Source organism: Felis catus, chromosome E2, assembly GCF_018350175.1.
Source record: "Felis catus isolate Fca126 chromosome E2, F.catus_Fca126_mat1.0, whole genome shotgun sequence".
NCBI lineage: Eukaryota > Metazoa > Chordata > Mammalia > Carnivora > Felidae > Felis > Felis catus.
This window is the reverse complement of record NC_058382.1, coordinates 15438886-15464877: the sequence shown is the minus strand read 5'-3', so window position 1 is coordinate 15464877 and position 25992 is coordinate 15438886. Positions and strand designations below refer to the sequence as shown.

The 25992-nt window shown below is 55.7% G+C and overlaps 3 protein-coding genes across 12 annotated transcripts; 2 read left to right on the top strand and 1 right to left on the bottom strand.

The window, feature by feature from the left end:
- Positions 1-1775: 1775 nt before the first annotated feature.
- PSMD8 (proteasome 26S subunit, non-ATPase 8) lies at positions 1776-9187 on the top strand. Its single transcript, XM_011289865.4, has 7 exons — positions 1776-2153; positions 3159-3231; positions 3343-3445; positions 5304-5469; positions 6491-6591; positions 7791-7902; positions 8631-9187. The coding sequence occupies exons 1-7, from the start codon at positions 1791-1793 to the stop codon at positions 8766-8768; spliced, it is 1056 nt and encodes a 351-aa protein (XP_011288167.1). The 5' UTR covers positions 1776-1790; the 3' UTR covers positions 8769-9187.
- Positions 9188-9704: 517 nt separating this feature from the next.
- Positions 9705-13750, bottom strand: GGN (gametogenetin). 4 transcript variants are annotated; one of them, XM_045045612.1, is made up of 4 exons: positions 13599-13750; positions 12679-12779; positions 10857-12522; positions 9705-9887 (listed from the first exon to the last, which is right to left on the bottom strand). In XM_045045612.1, exons 2-4 carry the CDS (start codon positions 12758-12760, stop codon positions 9770-9772), a joined length of 1866 nt encoding a protein of 621 aa, XP_044901547.1. In that variant the 5' UTR covers positions 12761-12779; positions 13599-13750; the 3' UTR covers positions 9705-9769. The 4 variants fall into 4 exon arrangements, with proteins under 4 accessions (XP_044901547.1, XP_044901546.1, XP_044901545.1 ...); XM_045045611.1 differs by lacking the exon at positions 13599-13750 and adding an exon at positions 13408-13561; XM_045045610.1 differs by having other exon boundaries at positions 10857-12779; positions 13599-13749.
- Positions 13751-13987: 237 nt separating this feature from the next.
- Positions 13988-24904, top strand: SPRED3 (sprouty related EVH1 domain containing 3). 7 transcript variants are annotated; one of them, XM_023244926.2, is made up of 6 exons: positions 13988-14677; positions 16179-16359; positions 17450-17618; positions 17720-17796; positions 20052-20195; positions 20961-24904. In XM_023244926.2, the coding sequence occupies exons 2-6, from the start codon at positions 16183-16185 to the stop codon at positions 21624-21626; spliced, it is 1233 nt and encodes a 410-aa protein (XP_023100694.1). In that variant the 5' UTR covers positions 13988-14677; positions 16179-16182; the 3' UTR covers positions 21627-24904. The 7 variants fall into 7 exon arrangements, with proteins under 7 accessions (XP_023100694.1, XP_044901550.1, XP_044901553.1 ...); XM_045045615.1 differs by having other exon boundaries at positions 16179-16266; positions 20961-24903; XM_045045613.1 differs by lacking the exon at positions 13988-14677 and adding an exon at positions 15396-15761.
- Positions 24905-25992: the final 1088 nt, after the last annotated feature.

The following is a 25992-nucleotide window of genomic DNA, read 5'->3' as shown; positions in this document are numbered from 1 at the left end:
AATGTACTAAATGGCACTGAACTGTTCACTTTAAAAGGGCTAATTTTATTCATGTGATTTTCACTTCAAATATATATATATATATATATATATATATATATATATATATATATAATGGTATTTACCAAGGATAAATATAGAGCAATAGAATATAACAGATGACTTAAAATATTGATGATTTAAGAGATTATTGAAGAGCTTTTAATATGACACAAATGTCTTTCATTTTGGTGGGAAAGCAATGGTTTATTTAACAAACAATTCCAGAAAAATTGACTATGGAGATGAAATCAAATTTAAATCCCTACTTCACACCATTAGCAAAAGTGAATTCAAGATTAGTCAAAATTACATGTGGAAAAACACAATTATTTTAGTAAAAGAAAAATTAGAGAATATTTGTTTTACATTGGCATGGGAAGAACTTCTAAGCAAGATAGAAAATACAAAAGTCACAAAGGAACAGTTACATAAATTGACTATATAAAAATACAAATCAATGGGGTGCCTGGGTGGTTCAGTTGGTTGAGTGACCTGACTTTGGTTTAGGTCATGATCTCACAGTTTGTGAGTTCCAGCCCCATATCCGGCTCTCTGCTGTTAGCACAGAGCCCGCTTCGGATCCTCTGTTCCCCTCTCTCTCTGCACTTCCCCTGCTTGTCCTCTCTCTCAAAAATAAAAAATAAACCTAAAAAAAAATTAAGGGGCACCTGGCTGGTTCAGGTGGTAGAACATGTGACACTTGATTTCAGGGTTCTGAGTTCGAGCCCCACATTGGGTATAGAGATTACTTAGAAATAAAATCTTTATAAAAAAATAAATAAAAGGACAAATAAAAATTTTTCATAGCGCAGCACCTGGGTGACTCAGTCAATTAAGCACCCCAACTTCAGCTCAGGTCATGATCTCACGGTTGGTGGGTTTGTGCCCCATGTTGGGCTCTCTGCTATCAGCACAGAGCCCACTTCAGATTCTACCTCCCCCCCCCGCCCCTCCCCTACTGGCACACTCTCTCTTCTCTCAAAAATAAAGTTAAAAAATTGCATAGCAAAAGATAAGTAAAAAATGTATATTCAGAAAATAAACAATAGACCAAAAAATAGTCGCAACAGACAAAAGGTTTTATCTGCAATATACAGAAGTACTTAAAAACTTATAGGAAAAGGACCACACCAAAAATTTCAAAAAGGAGGAGCTCCTAGGTGGCTCAGTCCATTAAGTTACCGACTTCTGCTCAGGTTATGATCTCGGAGTTCAGGATTTCAAGCCCTGCATCTGGCTCCGCACTGACAGAGTCTCTCCCCACCCCCCACCACGCCCCTCCCCACTTGTGCTTGCGCTCTCTCTCTCTCAAAAATAAATAAACTTAAAAAAAGAAGTGTTTAAATAAATTTCAAAGAGGAAATCCAAATGTTCAATAAACAGGAAGGATGCTCAACTTCATTAGTATGTTAATACAAACTAAAGCAACAAAATCTAGTGCTTATCCCTTAGCAAACTGGCAGGAAAAAGAAGCTACAAGGTCTAGCAGCAGTGATGCTACCATCTATAAAATGGAAATGATGGCACAGAGCTCTACCATCGCCCCCTCCTGGCTCAGAGGAGCTTCTGTGAAGGTGGAACCTTGAAGACCGAAAAGCAGGGTCCGGAACGCCCGGGCTGAAGCCAGTGCAGCCATATTGGTTACGGCCGGTGGGGGCATCGTTGCGACCGCGGCCATTGTCAGTTAGGGCAGGAGCGAACTTCCGGTCACCATCTTGAATGACAGCAGAGGCGGAGCTCTGACTGACATGTTCATTAAGGGCCGGGCTCCAAGGGCACCGCCCCGAGAGCGACTGAACGCTAACCGCGGCGTGGCGGGGCCGGCAGCCGTAGCCCCGCCCCCGGCTCTGGGCTCCACCTTTCGGCCCCACTTCCGCCGGGCGAGAGGCTTTAGGCGTCGCTGCCGTAAGTCGGGGAGGAGGTTTGCCGCATCACGGAAGATGGCGGCCGCGGCGGTGAACGGGTCGCCCGGCGCCTCTGGCTCAGGGCCTGCGGCGGCCTCGGGCGCAGTCCTGCAGGTCGCGGCCGGCATGTACGAGCAACTTAAGGGCGAGTGGAACCGCAAAAGCCCCAATCTTAGCAAGTGCGGTGAAGAGCTGGGCCGTCTCAAGGTAGGGTTCGGCGGGGGCCTCTACGAGGGGTGTAGACCCAGCCGAGTTCCCGGCCGTGAGCGAGACCAGGGCGGGCAGGGGGATCCAGTAGGGTGAAGGATTCGAACTGCCAAAGTGCGGGCTTACAGGGGTGAAGAAGTGAGAGAGGTTTGGAACGGATCAAATACGGCCCCACGGGGTGGCGGGGGGGGGAGGTGTGATGGAAATGTTTTGGTACAAGCGAGTGAAAGGTTAATGTTTTGGTGTTTGGAGGCCTAGCTGAGAGTACCGGGGTTTTTCTCATGGCGGGGGCGGGTGGGTTCTTGACGAAAGCAAGTGGGGAATGAGGACCGGACAGGGTGATGAAAGAAGCCCGAGATGAGGGGTGTATGGTTAGACCAGACCAAGTCAGGATCAGAGATCTGGAGGTTAGGGACGCATCTGTGGGGATGGGAGGGAGCAGCTGAGTTTTAAAGACAGGACTGAACCTAGAAAAAAGATTCTTATAGAAGAGGACCAGAATGGTGCCCAGGGTGCTTCAGACCAACCGTGTTTGTGAAAGAGTACAAGTATTGTGGGCTGGACCAAGTCCCTGAGCGAGGTGTGTCGGATAAGAAATGATGTGGGCTGGACTATGGGGGGATGTTGGCTCCCCTCCCTCCCTGGTGTAGATCTGAGGGTGGATGGGAGTTGATAGAATGTGGGAAAGGTCTAACAAGAACTGAAGGTGCTAGGGTCCCCCCACCCCCTTGATTCCACTGAGTCACGCATGGAGTATGTCTTCTGTTTACCTAGTGGAGCTATTAATAATTGTAACACGAGGTCCTCCTAAATGGGCACTCCGTGTGCCCAGGCCCTGTTCTGAGTGCTTTATGAGGACTGACTCCTCCTTTAAAACTCCCAACAACCTTATGAGTCAGGGATGATGATTAGCTCCATTTCCCAGGTGGGAAAACTAAGGCTTAGAAAATGTAAGTAACCTGTTCTTGCAGCCCCATCGTTTTCTTTCCCTGCTCTCCTTGTCAGCTGGTTCTGCTGGAGCTCAACTTCTTGCCAACCACAGGGACCAAACTGACCAAACAGCAGCTCATTCTGGCCCGTGAGTGTCAACTGGGGTTGGGGGGGGGTGATGGGCTGGGGGTGATGGGAGGAATGGTGGTCAGGAGAGGGACTCTGTCACCCCCTGAGAGCCTGCTCTGTCCCCCCACAGGTGACATTCTGGAGATTGGGGCCCAGTGGAGCATCCTGCGCAAGGACATCCCTTCCTTCGAACGCTACATGGCCCAGCTCAAATGCTACTACTTTGATTACAAGTGAGGATGGGTCCTGCCCCTCGTTGGGTGGGGGCAGGGAGTTATATGGTAGGCTTTTTTTTTTTTTTTTTTTTTTTTTAATTTTAAGTAATTTCTGCACCCCTTGTGGAGCTTGAATTCACAACCTCCAAGATCAGGAGTCGAGCATGCTCTACTGACTGAGCCGTGCAGGTGCTTTTTTCAATCGCTGCTGGTCCAGCCACTCAGGTCATCTTCCTTCACCCGGGAACTCCCTGTTTGCCTAGCTGTGTCTCCAGAGGCTGCAGGGTCAGGTGGTTGCCCTGGAGGTCCTTATCCTGGGGTTGTACCATCCAGTCTCTGTTGGCCTCCAATCTGTTCCCTTCTCCACATTCCCACACTACATTTCCACTGCCCGCTCCTGTCACCTTTCACCTGCCCTGGCTCCAGCCTTGCCCCCTTGGATTCATCCCTCATGGCAGCCAGTAGAATCTGTGTGATACTAAATTTTGACCAACGTCAGTCCCCTACTTGGAACCTGTGATGGCTTTCCATAGCCCTCAGGCTCCAGACTAAACTCTTTCCTGTGGCCTCCGATGCTGTATCAGCCCTGACCCCTCTGACTGTGCTCCCCCCACCCCCCAACCCATCCTGCACCTGTCTCTCCCACTGGACTCCTAAAAGCAGAGGGATTTTGGTCACTGCTATGTTCCAGTACTGCCTAGCATGAGGCTGGGCGTAGAGCAGGGATTTGCTGGATATGTGTTGAATATAAAACTTAATGATTTTTAACTCAATGGTGCCTGAGTGGATTAATGATGAAGAATTTGATATCAGGGGTGCCTGGATGGCTCAGTCAGTGAAGTGTCTGACTCTTGATCTCAGCTCAGGTCATGATCTCGCTGTTCGTGGGATCGAGCTCCGCGTTGGGTTCTGCGCTGACAGCTCAGAGCGTGCTTGGGATTCTCTCTCTCTCTCTCTCTCTCTCTCTCTCTCTCTCTCTCTCTCTCTCCCCCCCCCTCTCCCCCTCTCCCTCTCCCTCCCTCCCTCCCTCCCTCTCTCCCTCTCTCTCTCTGCCCCTCCCCTGCTTGCACTCTCTCTCAAAATAAATAAATAAACTTAAAAGGGGGGGGCACCTGGGTGGCTCAGTTGGTTGGGTGTCCAACTTCGGCTCAGGTCATGATCTCGCATTTCGTGGGTTCGAGCCCGGCGTCGGGCTCTGTGCTGATCGCTTGCTCAGAGCCTGGAGCCTGCTTTGGATTCTGTGTCTCCCTCTCTCTCTGTCCCTCCCCTGCTTGCGCTCTGCCTCTCTCTCAAAAATAAATGAACTTAAAAAAAATAATAATAAAAAAAAAGAATTTGACATCAGAAGTCAGGCAAACCTGAGTTTGAAAGTCATTTTACCACTTCCTGATTATGTGATCTTGTGCAAATGACTTCACCTTCCTAAGGCTCATTTTCCCCCCTAAAGGAAGAATGATAATTCTTAATATCATAATCGTAGCTAACACTCACACATATTTATTTTAGCCAAGTACTGTTCTGATCATTTTACTTGTAGCCAAGTACTGTTCTGAATATTTTACTTGGATTAAGTCATTTAATTCACTTAACCCTTACTCGTTTGACCCACCTTCTATGAGATGGATGCTGTGGTAGTACTCATTTTACAGTTAGGGAAACTGAGGCCAAGTCACTTTACTGAAGTAAAGTCACTTGCTTGGGCCCATATGGCTTGTGACTTCATGCCTCTCTGGGCTTCAGTTTCATCTACCAAGGCCCTGATGCTTCTCCAAGGAGACAGCACAGGGCCATCATCAGGGTCCCTGGAGCCTAGAGTAGGCGGGGCTCCTAGGCACTTAAGCCTTCCTTACCTTATTTCCCCCACCCTGGTCCACAGGGAGCAGCTCCCCGAGTCAGCCTACATGCACCAGCTCTTGGGCCTCAACCTCCTCTTCCTGCTGTCCCAGAACCGGGTGGCTGAGTTCCACACGGAGTTGGAGAGGCTGCCTGCCAAGGACATCCAAACCAATGTGTACATCAAGCATCCTGTGTCCCTGGAGCAGGTGAGGGGGCAATGGGAGGGGCAGGTGTGAAGGTGGTGGTGCAGGCACAGACATTAGGGAAGACTTCCTGGAGGAATGGGCAGGGTTCACCTGTTGTTGGCTCATTTGCTCATTTGTCCACAGCTGCTGAGCCCCAGCCATGTGCTGGGTTGGTTTTCAGACCACTGCAAGCAGAACAGGCTGAAATCCATGATCTGGTGGGCATGACATTTCAGATGAGGAAGCAGACAGTACATAAAAAGATTTTTTTAAAAAGATTAGTTTATGTGGTCTGTCAGGTGTTAAGTGCTATGAAGAAAAAGTAGCAAGGAGGGTGGTGAGTCGGAGCATGGGTGAATTTTTTAATAAGGTGGTCAGGGAAGGCCTTGCTGAAAAGGTGACATTCGAGGAAGACTTGAAAGGGGTGAAGAACCCAATCGTATGGACATCTGGGGGGAAACTGGTCTTGGTAGAGGGAGCAGCCAGTCCAAGGTCCAAAGGCAGAAACATGCCTGGCATGACTGAGGGAAAGCAGAGGATAGTATTTCTAGAGCAAGCTGAGCATGGTCAGGGGAGAGCCTTAGTACCTGAGGTTAGGAAGGAGTTCCTAGAGCTGAGGTCTCATGGGAGGATTTTGTTGAGGTTGGTGGGGAGGATGGGAGAGAGAGCAGTTATGGCCGGCAGCACAGCTAGAGCAAAGGAGTGGAGGAATGAGCTTGGGGTGGATCCAGCTCTGTCTCTCCTGTGATTGGAGGATAGATAAGATAATTAGCTACCAGTCCAAGGCAGGTTGGAGAAGGAATGTGTGTACGTGTGTGTACATGTGTGTACGTGTGTGTATGTGTGTGTACATGTACAAACCAGGGAAGGCTTCCTGGAAGAGGACGCGTCCAGTCTGCCTGGGGAATGCATGACTGTATGGCAAAGGGTGTTCTAGCAGAGGGGATTATGAAGGCACTGGGGATATGGCGGGGCCTCAGCTGGTAGCCCTCTGTGCTACCTCTTCCTCATCCCCTTTTCCTGCCCACCCCCACCTCTACAGTACCTGATGGAGGGCAGCTATAACAAGGTGTTCCTGGCCAAAGGCAACATCCCTGCTGAGAGCTACACTTTCTTCATTGACATCCTGCTTGACACTATCAGGTGCGTGAGGGGCCAGGGTCCTGTGAGGTTCAGAAAGAGCTTGGACTCGAGTCAGAGGGCCCCAGGTCGAATCCCATTCTGGCCATTTGTGATCTGGGGAAGCTGGGCATATCGGTTCTCCTTTTCTGTGAACGGGAACCTGTCATGAGATTGTGGAAAACAGCCCTCATTTTACTCTGGGCCGTTAATCCACGTGCCCGTATGTGTCAGATCCAGGGGTGGGCTTGGCACCCGGACAGCGCTCAGCAGACGAGAAGCAAGCCCGTCGTAGAAGTGCTCCAGCCCGCGAGGCATGTGACCTCACCTCAGATCACCTAAACTGTGGAACCCTCGGTTTCCTCTTCCTCAGAAAGGGGCCATGAAGTCCCACTAGCCCCTCCGGGGTTGCTGCGTGCACAAGAGACATCACACGGGCGGGCGGGCCGACATTTCCATGTGCCTTGAGGAATAAAAGGGTCCAGGTGGTGGTGGAGCTAGTTCATGGAGGCAAAGTGCCAGACTGAGCTGGGTTTCCATCTCTTGGATGGCAAAACCAAGCCCAGAGATGTGGTGGGAGTGAAGAGGGGACTTAATGAGTTTAAGCTGTTTGCAATTAATATTTTGGCTCTCCAGAATGAACAGGGAGTGACATAATGAGTGTCTGCTTACCTACCACTTGGTCTGGGAGATAAAACGCCTCGGAAATGGATGCACACGCTCCCTGTCACTGTTTCTGCCCCGGCGCTGACCCCTCCTTTCATTTCAGTGATTTGATCCTTGGCTGTTTTTCTACTTCAGTGTTGATCTTGGTACCTCTTAACAGTGGTAGCAGGGAACCCTCTCAGGATCAGATCTAGAAATGGGGTACAGCACCCTTGTGTGTGTGTGTTGGGTGGGGTGGGGGTGGGGGGGCGTTCTGTAAAGAGATCCTCTCACGTGAATCCCAGGCTGGGCTTCAGACAGTCTGAAGTCCTCATGGCTGAGAGTGGGATTCAGAGTGTGGGCCCAGGAGTCTGAGAGCTCTGGACCCTATTGTGGCCCTGGCTTTGCAATTCTGGTCAAGCTACTCCCCCTCTCCAAGCCTTGATTAAACGGGGCAGGTAGCATGTTCCAGCCATCAGTGCTGAACTGAAGGGTCAGAGCTCACACGTGTCAGGCCGGGGAGGATAAGGCCTGGAGAGTTGTCTGTGCTCAGTAATGAGAGTCTCATCTTTCCCCAGGGATGAGATTGCTGGGTGCATCGAGAAGGCCTATGAGAAAATCCTTTTCACTGAGGCCACCCGGATCCTCTTCTTCAACACACCCAAAAAGATGACGGACTACGCCAAGAAGGTGGCTGGGGTATAGGGCAAGGGGCCGTGGGGTCAGGGGTGTGCTCATAGCAGGGTGGGATGGCCTAGAGGGACACTGGAGCAGGATTGCTGAGGTCGAAATCCATCTGTGTGACCTCAGGCCGGTTGCTGAACTTCCCTGAGCTTCAGTTTCCTGATCTGTAGAGTGGAGCTAGAATTTAGCATGTGGGATGAGCACAGCACTTGGCATGAGGTGGAGGTGGACACATGATACCTGTTGAGCTGTTGTCCTTAACAGAATTCCTTGGAGGTTGCAGCTTTTCTCCACTAGACTTTGCCTCACTTGGCCTGGGGTATTTATGCAGGAGCAGTGCCCCTGGAGATGGTTTATGCATGTGGTGTACTGAGCAGGGTCAAGAGCAGAGCGGAAGAGGTGGAATTGAACTCGAACAATGGTGACAACTGATCTTTAGTGATCGTTTACTCCGGGCCAAACACTTCTCCGTGCTTTAGAGGTGTTGATTCACTGAATCCTCATAGCAGACCCGGGGAGGTGTGTGATCAGAGTCCGTGTCCCAAACATGGAGAAACGGAGGCACAGAGAGGTGAAGTTATCTGTCTAGAGTTGTGCCGGTGGAGTAGGTTGGTAGAGTAGAGCAGAGTAGGGTAGAGTACCAGCAGGCCCATGTCGGTTCGTGCTGGCTCTATGGGGTGGGGAGGGAGCCTGTGTGATCACCCCACCCATCTGTCATCCTTCCCTTTCTGCAGCGAGGGTGGGTTCTGGGCCTCAACAACTACTACAGTTTTGCCAGCCAGCAGCAGAAGCCAGAAGATACCACCATCCCCTCCACGGAACTGGCCAAACAGGTCATCGAGTATGCCCGGCAGCTGGAGATGATCGTCTGAGCCATCAGGGGCTGGGGTGGGGCAGGGCTTACGTTATTTAAAGCAGTTGCAGTGCAGGGTTCCCCCCAATAAAGGTGGATTGACATTCTCTCTTCCAGGCCCTTGTCTCCCCGGGCGGAATGATGGAGAGACAAGTTCCTTATCTCTGAAGAACTTAGAAGTTTGGGGGCCCTCTGGGGTCTGAGATAACCCTCTGTTGGGTCAGCCTCTGTCCAGTGGCCATTGCTCAGGGTTTCAAAACAGCTGCCCACTGCAGGGGCCCAGTTGCAGGAGCAGCCCCGGTCCCAGGCAGAGGGACTGTAGTAGCCAGCTGTGGACATACAGGGAGGCCAAGCTAAGGCTCGAGTTTTTCAGCGAAGGGGGTGAAGCATCACAATTTTAAAAATGTTTGCAACTAATTAAACCAGTTTGTTAAATGACCTATGAAATGGAACCCGTCTGTGGGCTACCAGTTTGAGACCTCTGTGGAACCATTGGTGTGGGCCCTGGCCTGGGATTGCCCTGGTTCCCACCCTTCCTGAGCCAGTGCTGTGACTTACGACCTCCTGTACCGCCCCCAGCCTGTATCTCCTGCCTTGAAGGTATTTTAAGGCAGAGTCCAAATCTGGCGGAGCCATTTGTGGGATGTGGGATTTTCAACAAAGTCTTCCGGAGTCCATTTTCCCTGCTGTAAAAACGGAATGGTCACCCCTGCTTTCCAGAGTGATTTGTGCTGAACATCTGAACTTGGCACCGATCAGCTCAAATGGAGCTCATGGGGTTAAGGGTAATGCGACTGTCTCACCTCTGGGCCCATCAGTCCGGATGCTGGATCAATGGAACCTCCGTTCTGCTGTTCTGGGCCCAGTCTCCGTTTCCAGGATGTGCTGCTTTCATGGAGACCTCTGCCCTCCCGATCCCATCCCTTCGACCCTAAGCAAGTGACTGACAGGTAGCTAGATATCTAGATGGTTATTTTATTGTCAAGGAGGGGGAGGCAGAGGGCATTGAGCAGACTGCACTCAGTTGGAATGGGTGGCCTGCAAATCGTAGTGCTCCAGCCCGGCCACCAGGGAGCCAGCCAGCTTGATGGTGGCAACCCAAGGCGGCTCGCTCAGGTGGTTGGTGGGCGTGCTCAGCCTAGGGGGAGGGTAGAATCAGCAGGGCATTGCCATGTGGCCAGGCCCTTAACCCTTATAGGTTTCACTTTCCCCATCTGTATGAGGGGCCATGTTTGAGCATCAAAACAGTCTAGGGCAAGGCTGTATCCATTCAAATTTAAAAGGGGGGCTAAGGGTTGCTGATTCTGTGTTCTGAGCATCCCCTCAACCTGTCCTGCCTCCACTGAACCCCAAGGGATCCAGAGCAGAGGGTCTGCCAGTGATTCAGAGTCTCAGGAACCAAGGTCAGATGGACCCTGATGACCAGATCCTGAGATTCAGTGTGTGTGTGTGTGTGTGTGTGTGTGTGTGTGTGTGTGTGTGTGTGTGTGTGTGTGTGTGTGTGTGTGTGTGTGTGTGGAGGGGGGGTGGAAGAGATGTAACTGAAGGATGCACTCTGGATCTAAGGACTCAGGTGTAGCCTCTGCAGCACAAGGACTGGGGCATCAGTGCCCTCTGGCTGCCAAAGCCTTGCCTCAGGAGAAGAGGCTGGAGGGGTCAGGAGTGCCAGGGGGTAGGCCAGGACTTTTCTGGAGGCATGCATTCCTCCCCTTTGCCCCTCTCCCTGAAAAGCTTGGGACATGGTCCTTCTTGGTGCCCTCAGGACAGGGTCAAGGCCTTGAATAGGATCAGGCCAGCTGGCACCAGCTTCCCTCCCTGATGGCTCCAGAAGGTCACAGGGGCAAGGGTCAGCTTGGAGATCTGGATACCAAGAGGTTGGGCCTAGGTGTTCCCTCTCCCTTGTCATGGGTCAGGATGGTGTCAAGTTTCTTCTAGCTCCCCAGGGGATTGGAACTCAGTTGGGTTTGAGATACAGCCAAGGGAAGGGTAATGGTTCAGCTGGAGTCGGGACACCAAAGCTGAATGGGTCTCTATCCAGGAAAAGTCGGGTTCAGGACTTTTAAGAGGTATTCCCTCCCCTCCCTACACCCCGACGACCTTCCCTCACCAGGCAGATACGTTGCGTGGTAGACGGCGATGACGCAGCTGGTGGCGGCAGTAACACTTGCAGGGACAAGAGTTAAGCACCTGGAAGGGCGGCCAGTGGCGAGTGGTGCCCGTGTTAGCCATCCCTGCTGGAGGAGCCCCGCCGCCACCACCCCCTCCACCTCCGCTGTCAGTCACGGTGGCTGCAGTACTTTCCCGAGGACCATCTCCGGGGGCGCCCGCCGCGCGGGTCGCACCCCGGGCTGCGCGGGGACCCTTGTTCCTGCGCGTGCGGGCCTTGATGGGCGCGGGCGCAGGCACCGTTGGCTCCGCTGTGGTGGGAGCTGGAGCCGGGGATGGGGCCAGGGCCGGGGCCTGGTCGGCAGCCAAGGCGAGGGGCAGAATGGGAGCCGGGGCGGGAGCCAGGGTCGACTCCAAGTGGCCCGGGACTGGGGTGGGAGGGCGGGCCACGGGCGGCGGCGTTGGCTGGAGCACCGGCGGCTGCGGTGTGGGCGGTGGCGCGGGAGGAGGCGTGGGTGGTGGCGTGGGCGGCGGCGGCGGCGGCAACTCCTGTGGGCCTGTTGGCCCGGGGCTCACAGGCTCGCCGTTGGTGGGCGCCGGGAAGATGAACATAGGCGGCGCCAGCAGGGCTGGTGCAGGCCTCCGGGACCCCGGACCCGGGTGCGTCTGCCCTGGTGGAGGCGGTGGGGAGCCCCAGGGCCCTGAGAGCGTGGCCGCGCGCCGTCGGGGCGCCCCGACACTGCCGCCGGCTCCGTTGAAGCGGAAGTGGCGTTCAGGGCCACCGGGAGGGCTCGCCCAGTCGAATTTGGGCTTCGAGCTTGGAAAGGTGGTGTAGGGTGGCGGCGGAAGGGCCCTGGCATGGGACACAGGCGCCGAGGGGGGTCCAGAACACCCCTCGCCGTCTCCATCACCGCCTTCTGCTTCTTGAGACTCCCGAGGGACCTCTCCCGAGGGTCGAGAGGGCCCAGGAGCCAGGGACCCCTGCTTCAGGACTTCGGCGTAAGAGATGGAACCCGAGGCAGCGGAGAAGAGTCCTCCTCCGCCTCCGCCTCCGCCTCCGCCTCCGCCCCCGAGCGAGGCTTTGGCAGCTGAGGAACTCGACGCTGCCGCTGGGGCCAAAGGGGGCCCCGACTTGAAGGTGACTTTGCACAGCAGGCTCAGGCCAGACTCGGAGACCGCGGGCCGGGCCATTTCGCCTTCTCCTGCTTGGGGAGGTGCCCCTCTGCGGGCTCCCCTGGCCGTCTGGCCCTCGCTGCCGTACCCCACCTGGTTTTCTGTGGGGGTTGTGGCGGGTGTGGCCCGAGCAGGAGTGATTCTGTGGCCCGGGGGCTGCCGGTCGGAAGATGGCGGTGGCGGTGGCGGTGGCGGCGGCTTCCGCGGCGCCAAGAAGGGCGGAGTAGGGGATGGGGCCCTCGGGAGAGAGTCGGGGTCCTCTCCAGTTCGTTGCCGGGGCGGCGGCGGCAGTGGACGAAGGCTCGGAGGATCGCCCTGACCGCGATGGCTCGCCTCCAGCAGACCGCGGATCCGGGGCACCGGCGCCGGAGTGCCCGTGGGTTTTCGCCACTTAGACGGCGCGGGCAGCAGGGTCCCCACGGGGGGCGGGGGTGGTGTGGAAACCGCGGCCGCAGCCGCCTCCTCTGAAAGGGGCGTCGCTGGCGAGGGCAGTTCTAAGGTCAGGGGCAGGGGCGAGGGTGAGACCTGGGGCTCCGGGGGTACCAGGATTCCCGGGGGCGCGGAGCTGCCAGGGAACCAGACGCCCAGCCCTCGAGCCAGGCGCATGGCCGGGGAGGAGGGGGTCACCTCGGGCTCCACCGGGGACGTACGGCGGGAGTCAGAGGAGCGGTCCGAGGCCTGCTCTTTTCGGGAGCCTCCGCCCGCGGAAGGCTCCGACTGCACGTTCCCCATTTCTGAAGGAGGTCGGAGACTGTGATCGGAAAAACTTCCGCCAGTCAGTCCGCCCAAACTGTGGGGACTCTACGAGGCTGACTGTATTTGGTCGTACACGTCCGCGCCAGACCCTCCCCTGTGCTCCAAGATCCGTTCAGGCACTCGTCTGTCACTAGTCTCTCGCTGCATTCCTGTTCTCTGACTCTCGAGGCTCAAGCCTTCTTCCCCATCGCCCATTCAGCTGCTGTCAGGCCTTCTCCCTCATGGCCCCATTCAGCTGCTATTCAGACACTTAGGCTCCATCCTCTTAGTGTACTCAGATTCGGTCCCTGTTCCCCGCACCCAACCCTCACCCCGGCTTGTCCCTCAGGTCACATCCCTACACTTTGGCCATGTCCCCGGTCTCCAGGCTCCAAGACACAGGTCTTGCCCGCTTTTCTGTCAGTCTGTCAGGCCACACCAGTGATGATGATGGTGCTCAGTAGCCTACAAAGCCTGCAAGGAGTTCAAGCTTCTCTCCAGGCCTTCAAACCTGGCTCTGAAGACCCAAGCCCCGCCCATGCTCTCCGGTCCCGCCCCCGATTGTGTATCGGGCCTCATCAACCCCGCCCCGGCCTGGCCTCGCCTCCGCGGTATTCTTGTCTTACTAACCCTTCAGTCCTCACCTCTAACCCTCCGATCCCTCTCTCTGTGACGATCATTTGAGTCTCTCCCTCTTCCCAGGCAGCGGCAGATCTTCGGGTCTCACTCTTAAACTTTTCCGGCTCCTGGTCTACCCGCCTCCTGCAACACTCAGGCCCCACCCCTTCCCCAAGCTCCGCCCTGGCCCCGTCTTCGCCCAGAGGTTCCCACTCACCCACTCCTCCAGCCGACCAAAGTTCAGACCGCGGCCCCCTGGGCCCAGGGCAGGGTGGGGAACGGCCGTAGCAGAAAGTAACCGAAAAGAACGGGGGTGAAGCGGGTGATGGCAAGTGGGCGAGACAGCGGGGGCGGACCCCGAGATCTAGGCCCCGCCCCCGGGCTCGAGGCCCCGCCCCCCTGTGAGCCAGCAAGGGGCCGGCCCCTGACGAACCTGGATCTCCCTTTGAAATATTCCGCTGTCTTCCTCCCCGCCCCCAGACCTTGTGGCCCTAGGCCCCACCCCTTTAGAACGTTGTCCTTAGCTCCTCCCCTTTATAAATGCTCCGCCCCTCTTCGTTATTCCCTCCCTCGAAGCCCCGCCCGTTACGGACACCGCTACGTAGCTCCTCCCTTTAGGCTCTCATGTGCTCCGCCCATAAGGCAATTTACTTCTAAACTCCGCCCTTTAAGGACCCCCCCGCATCTCTTCCCAAGACCCTCTCCTCCCTCAGGCCTGCCTAGAAGGCTCAACCACCGTGGACCCGCCCCTTCCATGACGCAAGTGCTTGTCCGCGCCCTCGGCGTCCTCAACGACTCTCCTTCCCAAGGCCCTCTGGCCCCGCCCCCTTGCGAAGGCTCCCTTCTCGCCCCACCCCTTTTCGATCCCTACCAGGTAGTCAGCCCCTCCCATTTAGAACCCAAAGAGCAGACCCTCACCTTTTTAGAACCCTGAGAACAGGCCATGTCCCGGACCCTTCCCCCCATCCTCAGGGATCAATGGCGTGGATGAGTGGGAAAGTGGGGTGATCTTCTCTGGATCCCGAGAAAATGGGGGCTGGGGGGCTGTTCGCTGGAGCCAGTGGCGGGCTCTAGGACCCAGCGGGCAAGTACGCCCGCCTCGCGCTTACCCCTCCCCCAAGCCGCCCCCTCCCCCTCACCCATCTTCCAGGTTCCCCCTCCCTCCCCCGTCGCCCCGGCTCCCGGTGCCCGTCTCTAGCGCCGCCGGAGCCAGCGAGGGAGCCGGAGCGAACAGGAGGAGGAGGAGGAGGAGGAGGCCAAGTCGCCGCCGCTCGGAGCCCGGCCGGAGCCTCCCAGGCAGGTGCCAAGGGGGGCGAGGGGGCGGGGGCTGACAGACTGCCTGTCCCGGTGAGGGGGCGGCCAGGACCGCGCTGCTCCTCCTGCCCACCGGGGCGCCCCCCAGACCGAGGCTGGAAGGACAAGGGGTTGGGGGCCCCTAAACTGCGCGGCAGCCATTTGGGGTATCAGTCTCCATTTGGGGGCCTGGACTTCTCCGAAGACGCCCCATTCATAAAATTCCGAACTGGACCCCTACCATTGAGGAACTCTGGGGACCACTCCCCCAGGGAAACAGATGTGTGGGGAGCGTAGGGCATTCAGAAATCCCCGCGTCCCATCCCAGCTAGGCCCTGGGGGACCCCTGCCCTCTTTCTCTGCTTCACCTGTTGTCGGGGGAGGCGGGCGGACAAAGGAAGCAGCATCACGTGACTGCTCATTCACAAAATCCCATCCCATTGAGAAAAGGGGGCTGGGGGCGCTGCGACCGCCCCTTACCCTCCCGAAGGGCTGGGGAAAACCGGCAGCCTGCAGGTGGGGGAAGGGGCTAGAGCTCGCTGCCTGGGTCCCTAAGGTTCAGACGCCAGGGTCCCTGCGCTAGGTGGTAGTGAGGGGCTGGACGCTGATCACGATTACTGGGCGGAGGGCTACGTCCCCTGAGCTGGGGGGCGGGGTAAGATGGTTCTGAAGGATGCTGGGGCGGGGAGGGGGAGGAGGAGGGATCAATTCTCCACCTCCCCTCAGTCTCTCTCCCTTGCCTTCCATGGGCTGGGACCTGAGGGAGCAGGCTTGATTTTTGTGAATGAAATGCACTCTGGTTGTGTCTCGGTCGTCCGTTTCTGGCTTCCTCTGCCTCCATCTCCCTTTCGGCCTCTCTCTGGCCATTTCTGGTTCTCTCCCTGCTCCCTGCCCATCTCCCGTTGCTGGGTGACTCAGTGAGCTTTGCATCCGGTCTCATTCATAAATCCGGGAAGGGGTGGGGGGAAGAGAGCCTGGGTTTCTCACCCAGCCAGTGGCCTGGGCGGCCGAGTGTGGAGGCAGTGTAGGGGGATCTGGAGCTGAGTTGATGGGCTCTAAGAAAATACATATGCGCAGGCACCCAGCTGTGAGGGGGAATGATGGGTGGGGCTGTGGGAATGTGCTGAGGGATGAGAAGGAGACTGGGTTGATAGGGGAAGAGCAGGGAGGGGGAAGGGAAGTGGAAAACTGGGGCTGTGGGGGTCAGGATGGGAACGATGGGGAAAGGGACGAAGGTGGGTGCGGAGAGAAAAGGTGGATACGGAGAAGGTAAGCATGGGAGAAAAGAGGTGGCATGACGAAGGAAGAAGCCATGCTGGAAGAAGGTGGGCATGGGGGGTGGGGGGAGAGGCAGGTATGCAAGGGAAGGTGAGAATCGGGGCCTGACGGTGCAGTGGATCCAGATGTGAGGGAAGAAGAGGGAGATGAGGCTTGGGGCGAACGCTGAATGGCAGAGCAGGATCGGAGCTCACTGACTTTGTCCCTGTCTCCCCACCTCCCGCAGGTACATGGTTCAGGTCCGAGCCGTGGTGATGGCCCGAGATGACTCCAGTGGGGGCTGGCTGCCTGTGGGGGGCGGGGGCCTCAGCCAGGTGAGCGTTTGTCGGGTCCGAGGGGCCAGGCCCGAGGGGGGGGCCCGCCAGGGGCACTACGTCATCCACGGGGAGCGCCTTCGGGACCAGAAAGTGAGCCACCCCGGGGCGTGGGGGTAGGGTGGGGGCATGGGGAAGTAAGGGGATGGGGCTGGGAGTGCAGAGGTGAGGTGAGGTCGTCTCCCAGCCCAGAATCAACCTGGGGTGTGGGATGTGGTTTGGAAGTGAATACCTGTCTTTGGATAAGAACTGGGAGTTTGGGGAATATCTGGGGTATTCGGCAGGTCCTGTCCACTGCCGTTGCCTGGAGGGCTATCACAGCAGCCTCCTCACTGGCCTTGCCCTGCTCCTGCTCCCTCCCTCAACCGCACGCAGTCTGTTCCACAGGGGCCCTGCTGACCCCTGACTCAGAACCCTCCTGTGGCTCCATCTTGCTCAGAGATCCTTGCCAGGAGGCCCTACACCACTGGCCCCTGTCTGCTCTAAGTATATGGAGGCATCTGGTGGGGAACCATCTGGAAGCGTCAAATAGGGTTTCCAGTCCTATATGTGGGTTCAGCAGGAGTATCCTGGGCTGTCTGGCATGAGCTGGAAGGACACTGTCAAAGTTTCAGCTGGGGATGTGGCAGAAAGACGTGGATGGTTTGAAAAGGCTTGGGGGATGGGTTGCATCTCAGAGCCGAGGTCAGAAGGAACAACGTAGGGGGATTTGAAATGGTGTGAAGGAATACAGTGACGTTGGGCCAGGATATGAGGAAACATCTAGGGCTTTGACCAGCATCTGAGGGGGAAATCTATGGGAGTTTGATAAGAATTTGGGGGTAGTGTTTTGGGAGATTATTAGGGCATCAGAAGGAGATTAATAGTAATACCTTGAGATGTTCAGCAATGTTTGGGGGGGTGTTATTGAGTCAGAAGGAGGGATGTTGGGTTATCAGAAGGGGCTACTAGGAAAAGGAAAATGTGGAGACCAAGGGCTTGGGGGAAATATTGGAGCATCAGAGGTGTGCTCAATAAAATTGGGGAGTGGTGTTGGGGTGTCGATCAGGGTTCAAGGGTACACCTAGGGTTGAGAAACGAAGTTTGTGGGATGCTTAGGTATGCAGATAGACTGAGGGTTAAGAGGAAGACACAGGCATGTCTGGAAGGGGGTGTCTGACCTGCCCCCTCCCTGCCCCCTCAGACCACCTTGGAGTGTACCCTGAGGCCAGGCTTGGTTTACAACAAGGTGAACCCCATCTTCCATCACTGGAGCCTGGGCGACTGCAAGTTTGGGCTGACGTTTCAGAGTCCCGCAGAAGCGGACGAGTTCCAGAAGAGCCTGCTGGCTGCACTGGCTGCACTGGGGCGAGGTGAGCGGTGCAGGCCGTGGTACTGGAGGATGGGGTGGAGGGGTGGGAGAATCTGGAGCCTGGCCTGGGGAGCTCACTGTCTGCCTCTCTCCTTGCCCCAGGCTCGCTCACCCCCTCTTCCTCCTCCTCTTCCTCCTCCCCTTCCCAGGACACCGCAGAGACTCCCTGCCCTCTGACGGTGAGTCTCCTCCAGGACACGGCTCTGCTGGGGGTGCCGGGGGGGCTGTCTCTATCCTACAAACATTCTTGAGCATCTCTGTATATCAGGCACCATGCCACATGCAGGGGACACAAATCTGGGCCCGGACTGTTAGTGTCAACTTAATGCCAGCTATCCTTGTTTTCCCATTCTGTCGTGGGTCACACATTCATTCAAGGGTATTTATTGAGCACCTTCAGTAAGTAGTGTTTTAGGCACTGGGGATACATCAGTGAACAAAACAAAGTCCCTTTCCTCATGGAGCTTCTATTCTACTGTGGAAAGGCAGAAATTTTTTTTTAAAATTTACTTTAGAGCGAGTGAGAGAGAGAGAGAGAGAGAGAGCGTACACGCGTGAGCGGGGGAGAGGGGCAGAGGGAGAAAGAGAGAGAATCTTGAGCAGGCCCCACACTCAGTGCAGAGCCCCACGCGGGACTCAATCTCATGACCCTGGGATCATGACCCGAACCGAAATAAAAAGTCAAATGCTCCACCGACTGAGACACCCAGGCGCCCCAAGACAGAAACTTTTTTTTTTTTTTAAGATAAACTATCTTTTACAGTGAACAAATTAATGACAAGTCCAGCCTTCTAGTTATTCAGGGTATAATCCTTGAGCTCATCCCTGACTTTTCTCCTTTTTTATGCCCCTCATCCAATCTGTCATCAAATATTGGCCTCCCTTTCAAAATGATTAGAATTTGAATGTCCAGCCTCACCCTCCAGCTGCAGCCTTCCCACCAGCTTCCTATTGCCAACTGCCCCCCCTCCTCTTCCCTACTGCCTGGAAGTTCCCCCCACACGGCCAGAGAGACGCTATTGATATCTGAGTCAGATCATGGCCATTCCTCTGCTCAGACCCCTTCCAGGGCTCCATCTCACTCAGGGTAAAGGACAAAGCATATAAGATCCCATAGTGTCCGGCCTCCTATCCTCCGTTTTGCTCACTCTGTTCCAGCCACACTGGCCCCCTCACTGTTACTCCTACAGAGCAGACACGTTCCTGTCTCGAGGTCTTTGCACCGCTGTTCCTTCTGTCTTGGAATACTCTTCCCCAAATTTCCACATGGCTCGTCCCCTTATTCCCTTCAGGGTTTTATACACATATCGCCTTTCCTGAGTAAGCTGTTTAAAAATCGCGTCTTCCAATGCTCCTTATCCTGTTCTAATTTTTTCCCCATCTTCTAGATATTCCCCCTATTTCTTTTCTAAATAGACAATTTTCTTACCTGTTAGCGTATTGCCTGTCTCCTGTGCTAGAATGCCAGCTCCAGGAGGCAAAGATCTTTTGTTGCTTTCTTGCTGCATCTCCAATGCCTAAAACAGTGCCTGGTATACAGTAAGTGTTCAGTAAATATGTGTCGAATAAATTTATTGAATGAATAAATGCACATAATGTCAGACGCGATTTGGCATTTGCTGGGAACAGTGGGAGTTGCTGAGACTTAGGAGAACAAAACTGGTTCCCGGGGCAGAAAAGCCGGAGTCCCAGGGTCAGGGGAAGATGTGGGTGGGGCTACCCAAACCACGCAGACAGTTCCCACGTACTGAGTGCTCACTGTACTTTCCGCTCTCTGAGAGTTACGCTGTACTTTCCACGCTCCGTCTTACGTCCTCACAGTGGCCTTTGTGAGCCTGGCATGTCATGGGTGCTCAATGAATGTTTACTGAAGCTAGTAATGGATGAAGTCAGAATGATCCCCAAGCTACAGAAAAGAGTCCGAGGTCTGACAAGAGACGTTTCCGTTTGTAAGGGACGGTTGGTTTGGGTGAGGAAGGAGAGCATTCCTGGTGGGTGAAGCTGCCCCCGTAAAGGTGTGGTGGTGGGAATGAGGCAGGAAGGTGGCTGGCTGGCCAAGGGAGAGGGCTTCTGGGAAGGGAGGATATTTTGATGTTCTGTAGGTTGGTGAGCTGAGCAGATAAGAAGAGGGGGTCAAATAACAATAACCGTTTCCAGTCTCCCCATACTTCAGGCATCCTCATGCCCTTTACGGTGGGCCCTAACCACATCCTTATGAATAGACACTATTATGATCCCCATTTTGCAGAGAAGGAAACTGAGGCTCAAAGAGATGAGCTCACTTGCCGGAGGTCACACAACCAGTCAGTGGCAGAGCCGGGGCTTGAACCGAGGCCTGTCTGGCCGCAGAGCCCTCGCTCGCCACGGGAGGGGGTCTATGTGAGGGCATCGGCTGTGCCGGGGGTTCGGCTCTGAGGCCGCCAATCTCCTCCAGTCCCATGTGGACAGCGAGTCCTCCTCCAGTCACAGCCACCAGGAGACGCCTCCCACCGCCGCGGCGGCCACTATCATCACTGTGGAGTCAGCTTCTGGCTTCGGGCCGGCCACGTCCCCCCAGCGCCGGCGCTCCTCCGCTCAGGTGCGACCTCTGACCTCCAGCAGAAGTCTGGGGCTCCGGGTGAAGTGGGGCAGGGTGCTGGGCCCCGAGGTAGGCGGGAGCTGAGACCCCCAGAAGGGCAAGAAAGCCACAAACAGATCCTGGGGGCCGGCTGACTTGAATTGATGGCAGTCGTGGTGGGAGGGTGCTTGGAGACTTCGGTCCTTCCGAGGGTTGTTGGGTGAGGGCTTCCCGTGTCTCCTGCGCTCTTGAAGATTTTGGAAAGTTCTGAGTTCTGAACTCAAGGGTTTGGGGGACGGCTGGGACAATTCTTCGAGTATATGAGGGAGTTTTTTGGACTCATGGAAGGAGTTCTTTAGACTGCTTAATTTGTTAGGAGGGCCATGGTATCCAAGGAGGTTAAAGCTCCCTGGGGACCAGATTCCTGCGTCCTGAAGGAGGAGATGGCTGGGGGTCCAGAGCTCCCAGACCTGGGAGCTGGGACTTCCTGAGTCTTGAGAAAGGACAGGCCTGGGAGCCTGGACCACTGGGTCCTTAAGGTGCGGGCTTGGTGCCTTTGGTCTGTTCTTTGATATCCTCTGTCCCCTGTGAGAGGAGTGGGCTGAGGGCTTGGAAGTCTGAGTGCCGGACCCACACACTCAGGATCCCAGGACAGCCTCCTAGGATGAATGAGGCCTGAGGCGGGGGTCTTTGGATTCTCAAGTCTTCTGCGACTGGGATGGATTGTGGTGGAGTGTGGGGGTCACAGACCCTGCTAACCTGTTCTCCTGTCCCTTCGTCCCGCAGAGCTACCCTCCGCTCCTACCGTTCACGGGGATTCCGGAGCCCTCAGAGCCCCTGGCCGGGGTAGGGGGCCCGGGCTGGGGCGGCCGTGGCTATGAGGATTACCGGCGCGCTGGGCCGCCCGCACCCCTCGCCCTGTCCACCTGCGTCGTGCGCTTCGCCAAGACCGGCGCGTTGAGGGGTGCAGCCCTGGGGCCTCCCACCGCGCTACCCGCCCCTCTCGCCGAGGCTGCGCCCCCAGCGCCCCCGGCTCGCCCACCACCCGGCCCCGGCCCTGCCCCTGCGCCGGCCAAGGCCTCCCCGGAGGCAGAGGAGGCGGCGCGCTGCGTGCACTGCCGTGCGCTCTTCCGCCGCCGAGCTGACGGGCGTGGTGGCCGCTGCGCGGAGGCCCCGGACCCGGGTCGCCTGCTGGTGCGCCGGCTCAGTTGCCTGTGGTGCGCCGAGAGCTTGCTCTACCACTGCCTGTCAGACGCCGAGGGCGACTTCTCGGACCCGTGCGCCTGCGAGCCGGGCCACCCGCGTCCCGCCGCGCGCTGGGCCGCGCTGGCCGCCCTCTCCCTGGCGGTGCCCTGCCTCTGCTGCTATGCGCCCCTGCGCGCATGCCACTGGGTCGCGGCACGATGTGGCTGCGCTGGCTGCGGGGGTCGCCACGAGGAGGCGGCGCGGTGAGGACGGCCTGGTGGGTCCAGTAGCTGCACCGAGGACCCAAAATTGAGGGTCCAGGACCCTGGACTCTGTTCGGACCCCAAACCCAAACCTAGGCACACCCGGAACTTGGAGCTTGAGTTTGGATTGAGAGACCCCAGACCTGGAACCTGGACCCCAAATCTAGGACTGAGAGACCCCAGACCCAGCTTCATTGGGATGTCTGTCCAAGAGGTCCCAGGCATCCTGAGTTCTGGTGTCCCCATCCTGCCACCATCCCCTCCCTGACCTAGACTGAGGAGACTCCAGGCATCCCCCAGACTCTACACCTCGGGCAGGCTGGGGAGCATCTGTATCCCTGAGAGATGCAGGGCCCTGAACCCCAACTCCCTGTTCAAATAACCAACCCAGACCCTATCATGCCTGACGCCATGAACCCTCAGATTACAGCCCCGGAGTTAGTCAGGAGTTACCAATACCCGACCCTGCCTGTATACGATTCCTCCCAGATCTTGAGACCATAGAACCCAGATTCACCCCAGATGGTCACCGAAAACTTGGGGCACCCATATCTGAGATGTTCTTGTAGCCTCCAGGACCCCTGAGACACCAAACTCTCTTACAATGCCCTGAGTCGTTCGATATGCCCAAACAGATGTTCTCTGACCAAGATGACTTGGGAGACCCATCTCAGAGTCTCTCCCATTCCCCCCAACCAAGATCCAGATGTCAGACTCCAAGATGCTCTGGGAGCCAAGGACCAAAGACCTCTGTAGACCCACCCACCCCAAGGCAGTGTTCCAAGGAGCTTTGGATCTCCTATATGGGACTCTGATGTGCCTCGTACTCCCCTATGTAGTACTGAAGGCCACCAACACCTTGGGGCCCAAGACACTGGTCCCAAGTCCTCGGATAACCCTTTTTCAAAACCCATTAGACTTGGATTTCAAGCCCCATAATAGTCTGGAATCTTTGGCTGCTTTGTATCCACAGATCCTCAATTCCCTAAAGGCTGGAAGCCCAGCTCCCAGAAGATGGGATGTTCATGGCAACCCAGACCTCTGACCCCTTGGCCCCCAGCCCCTGAGCGACCCCAAGGTGCTTTGGGAGCACTGGTCCCAAGACCCCAAGGTGCCATTGATACCCCAAATTCAGGGCTCAAGCCTACACAACATTGGGATTGTCCCTGCTCAAGACCTTGGTCCCTCCATACCAGAGACAGAACTGAAGTGCCCCAGGGCCATAGCACCTTCAGATCCCAGATTTCTTTGGACTCAAGCCTCTTAAGCCTGATATTCCCCAAGACCTGCTGCCCTTGAATCCTGATGTCTATAAGCCCCTGAAACCCCAAGGTCCCAGACCTCTGAATTCAAGTCCTAAGGATCCCAGCCCAAGCCCCCAGCATCTTACAGAACTACCCTTTTACTAGGGTAAAAAACAAACATTTTGAGCTCATGTTTCTGAATTCCAGAACTACCCCAGAGCTCCCCCACTCCCATCTTTAGGACCTAGCATTGCCGTAGATGATTGTGCAAGCTGTTCACTAATCAAAGCCACACAGTCAAGGTGGGGGTGTGGCTGGAGTTCACACTGCACTCTGCTGGCTACACTGTGCACGAAGTCACTTTTTAGGCTAGCTATGGATCTACACACAGACACACATGCACACCCCTTGCACTCAGCCCCAAGCCCGACCTTGAGCCCAAGTCCTAGTCCAAACTTCTTCTGTTCTGCCCTGTTAACCCCTTCCCTTCCATCTCAGAGTTGGGGATTGCTTTGCGAAGTTTGACAGCCTATCTCGTGGCCCTCTGTGATCCCTCTTCTGGGCAAGGGGGATGTCACAGTCTCTCTCCAGAGTGGGATGGGACTTCCAGGGTACCTCAGATCTGATGGCCTGAATGGGAGGATCAAGATCTTGGAGCAAGACAATCTCAATGCTCTGCGGGCTTGGGACCTGCATCTGGTCCCAAGCATCTGGAAATGTGCACTTACCTTTCTTCATTACCCAGACTTGGATGACCTTGTAGGAGTTCAAGGGATAGGTCAAGGGGGTCAGAGGGCTAGATCCTTCTGTCACTTCCTTTAAATTCTTAACTATTTATTACATCCGGAACCTGTGAGATTCAGCTCTCCCAACCAGACCCTGGGATGGGTGAGAGAATAGGGGGATGTCCCTCCCATCCCCACTCTGCCCAGCTCTCATCACTGTCAGACCCACCAGAGCTGAGGGCGGAGGGACCGGGGGCTGGGGCAGCCTGGGTCCCCATCCCCCTCTCTGTGCCTCGGTCTCCTCCCTTCCGTGGTGGGCGGGGGGAAGCTCCATTCTTAACCTACCTCGTTTTGGGGAGGGGTGGGACGGGGACCAGAGTGCTGTAAGGTGCTGTGGGATCTGCGGATGAAGCGGTGGGAGCCGGGGAAGGTTCCCCCGGCCCCCACCTCCCAGCACCGCCTCTCCCAGGTCTCCCGGTCCTGCTCCCTGCTGATACCCACCTCTGATCCATGATTCCTCTTCATCACCCCCAAATCAGGGGTGCGTGGAGGGCTGACCCTGGGAGCCAGGAAGACCTCAGACCCTGGAGCCCCCAGGCCCAATTTCCCAGCTGCCTGCCCCTCAGATTGGATGCTTGGCCCCCAGATTTGGGGGAGGCACCCCGACATTTATCTTCCTGATCTCGATTCCAAGCCAGTCTGTGACCTCAATATTGTTATCAGTGCAGGCTGCAGTGGTGGGGGAGGATGGGGGCCAAAGACCCAGCCTTGTCATTGGGGAGGGGGCATGAAATATTCGCTCCAAGAAACGTCTGTGACAAAGTCTCAGCCTGTGTCCTTTATTTGCATTGATACACCCCATCCATTACCTTCCTGAACACCAAGCCAGTCTCCTGCCCAATTCATCCTTTCTCCACTTCCTTTAGTCCCAGGCAGGCCCTCCGGCTGAGTTGCACACATTCAGTCACTCAGGTACATTTACTGTACACCCATTATATGCCAGGCCCTGTCCTAGGCACTGAGGATGAAGCAGTGAACAGAACAGACAAAACCCCTTTCCCACGAGAAACTTCTGAACTTTATCGTGGAGGAGACAGCAAATGACATGTTCGAAATGATGTGTACTACAGAGAAGAATAAAGTGGAGAGGGGGGTACAGTCATTTTTAGCCAGGGTGGTCAGGGATGCCTCACTGAGGAGCTGACATCTGGACAAAGCCTCGAAGGTGAGGGAGTCCTGCGGACGTCTGCAGGGACATTCTAGGTAAAGGGGAACTGTTCCCTGCAAAGCCCTGGGGGAGGAGCATGTCTGGTAAGTCTGAGGGACAGCGGGGAGTGAGTTTCTGGGCGGGGGGGGGAGGAAGCAAGGAGGAAGATACTTCAGGGATGAGGGCAGACCTGTGCGGGTCCTTGCAAGCCATCGCATGGACTTTGGTGTTCACCCTGAGTGTGATGGAGATACAGGAAGGCTCCAAGCATGGGAGGGATGTGACCTGACTCAGGTGTTTACACGTTCCCCCTGGCCGCCTGCGGGGAAGACACGGGGAGTGGGTGGGAGGGAGATGGAGAGGCGGCTGCTGTGATGGCCCAGGGGGAGACTGGCACCAAGATCTGCGTGAGAACAGTGGAGGCAGGGAGAAGTGGGTAAGATAACGGATCTATTTTGAAGACAGAATCCACCAACTTAAAGAGTTTACAAAAAAAAAGGAAAGGAATCAAGGCTGTGATTCCAAGGTTCCAACTGGAGCAATCTTTAATGTCTTGTTAAAGTCAACAAATGGTCCCAAGTACCCAGCCTTGGGGTAGGCAGGAGTATGCAGGATTAGGTCATGATTTTAACAACAGCAACAAAAACAGAAGCGGTCCTAACAGCAGTACTAGGTTAAGTGATTAAAAGCAAGGACTTCAGGATCAGGTCTGAGTTTGAGTCCTGGCACCACCACACATACTCTCGGCCGTATCCTCTCTGAACCTCATGTTTCTCCTCCCTAAAATGGATCTGAGATGCTTTAGTAGCACACACAAAATATTCAATATATGTTGTTAGTGAGTACCCCGGGATGTCTACTAAACATGTATGTACAGGACTCATTCTCACGACTAGTTTTATTCTTGTACAGCTAGGAAGCAAGCTGGCAGGGAGACACAGGTGGTGAGTGGTGGACGCAAACCCTAATCCTAACCCAGGGTGCAATCTCTTAACCACGATGGGATATTGCACCTGCTCCCTTTCCAAGGCCTAGGGAGCCAGAGGGGTGAGGGCCCAACTCCCGCATTGTGATCGATGAGAAGGAGGGCCTCGCTCTGTTGGGGGTGCGTGTGTGAGGGGGTGAGCCGGGCTTCCTGAGTCCCTGACAGAATTCCAACCCTCAGTTGGAATGGTGGAAACAAGTTTCTGCATT

Coding starts and splice junctions, on each gene's coding strand:
- SPRED3 (XM_023244926.2), top strand. CDS start 16,183: ATGGTTCAGGTCCGAGCCGTGGTGATGGCCCGAGATGACTCCAGTGGG. Junction 16,360..17,449: donor AGCGCCTTCGGGACCAGAAA/GTGAGCCACCCC, acceptor CTGCCCCCTCAG/ACCACCTTGGAGTGTACCCT. Junction 17,619..17,719: donor ACTGGCTGCACTGGGGCGAG/GTGAGCGGTGCA, acceptor TCCTTGCCCCAG/GCTCGCTCACCCCCTCTTCC.
- PSMD8 (XM_011289865.4), top strand. CDS start 1,791: ATGTTCATTAAGGGCCGGGCTCCAAGGGCACCGCCCCGAGAGCGACTG. Junction 2,154..3,158: donor AAGAGCTGGGCCGTCTCAAG/GTAGGGTTCGGC, acceptor TCTCCTTGTCAG/CTGGTTCTGCTGGAGCTCAA. Junction 3,232..3,342: donor ACAGCAGCTCATTCTGGCCC/GTGAGTGTCAAC, acceptor GTCCCCCCACAG/GTGACATTCTGGAGATTGGG.
- GGN (XM_045045610.1), bottom strand. CDS start 12,760: ATGGGGAACGTGCAGTCGGAGCCTTCCGCGGGCGGAGGCTCCCGAAAA. Junction 9,888..10,856: donor CCACGCAACGTATCTGCCTG/GTGAGGGAAGGT, acceptor CCCTCCCCCTAG/GCTGAGCACGCCCACCAACC.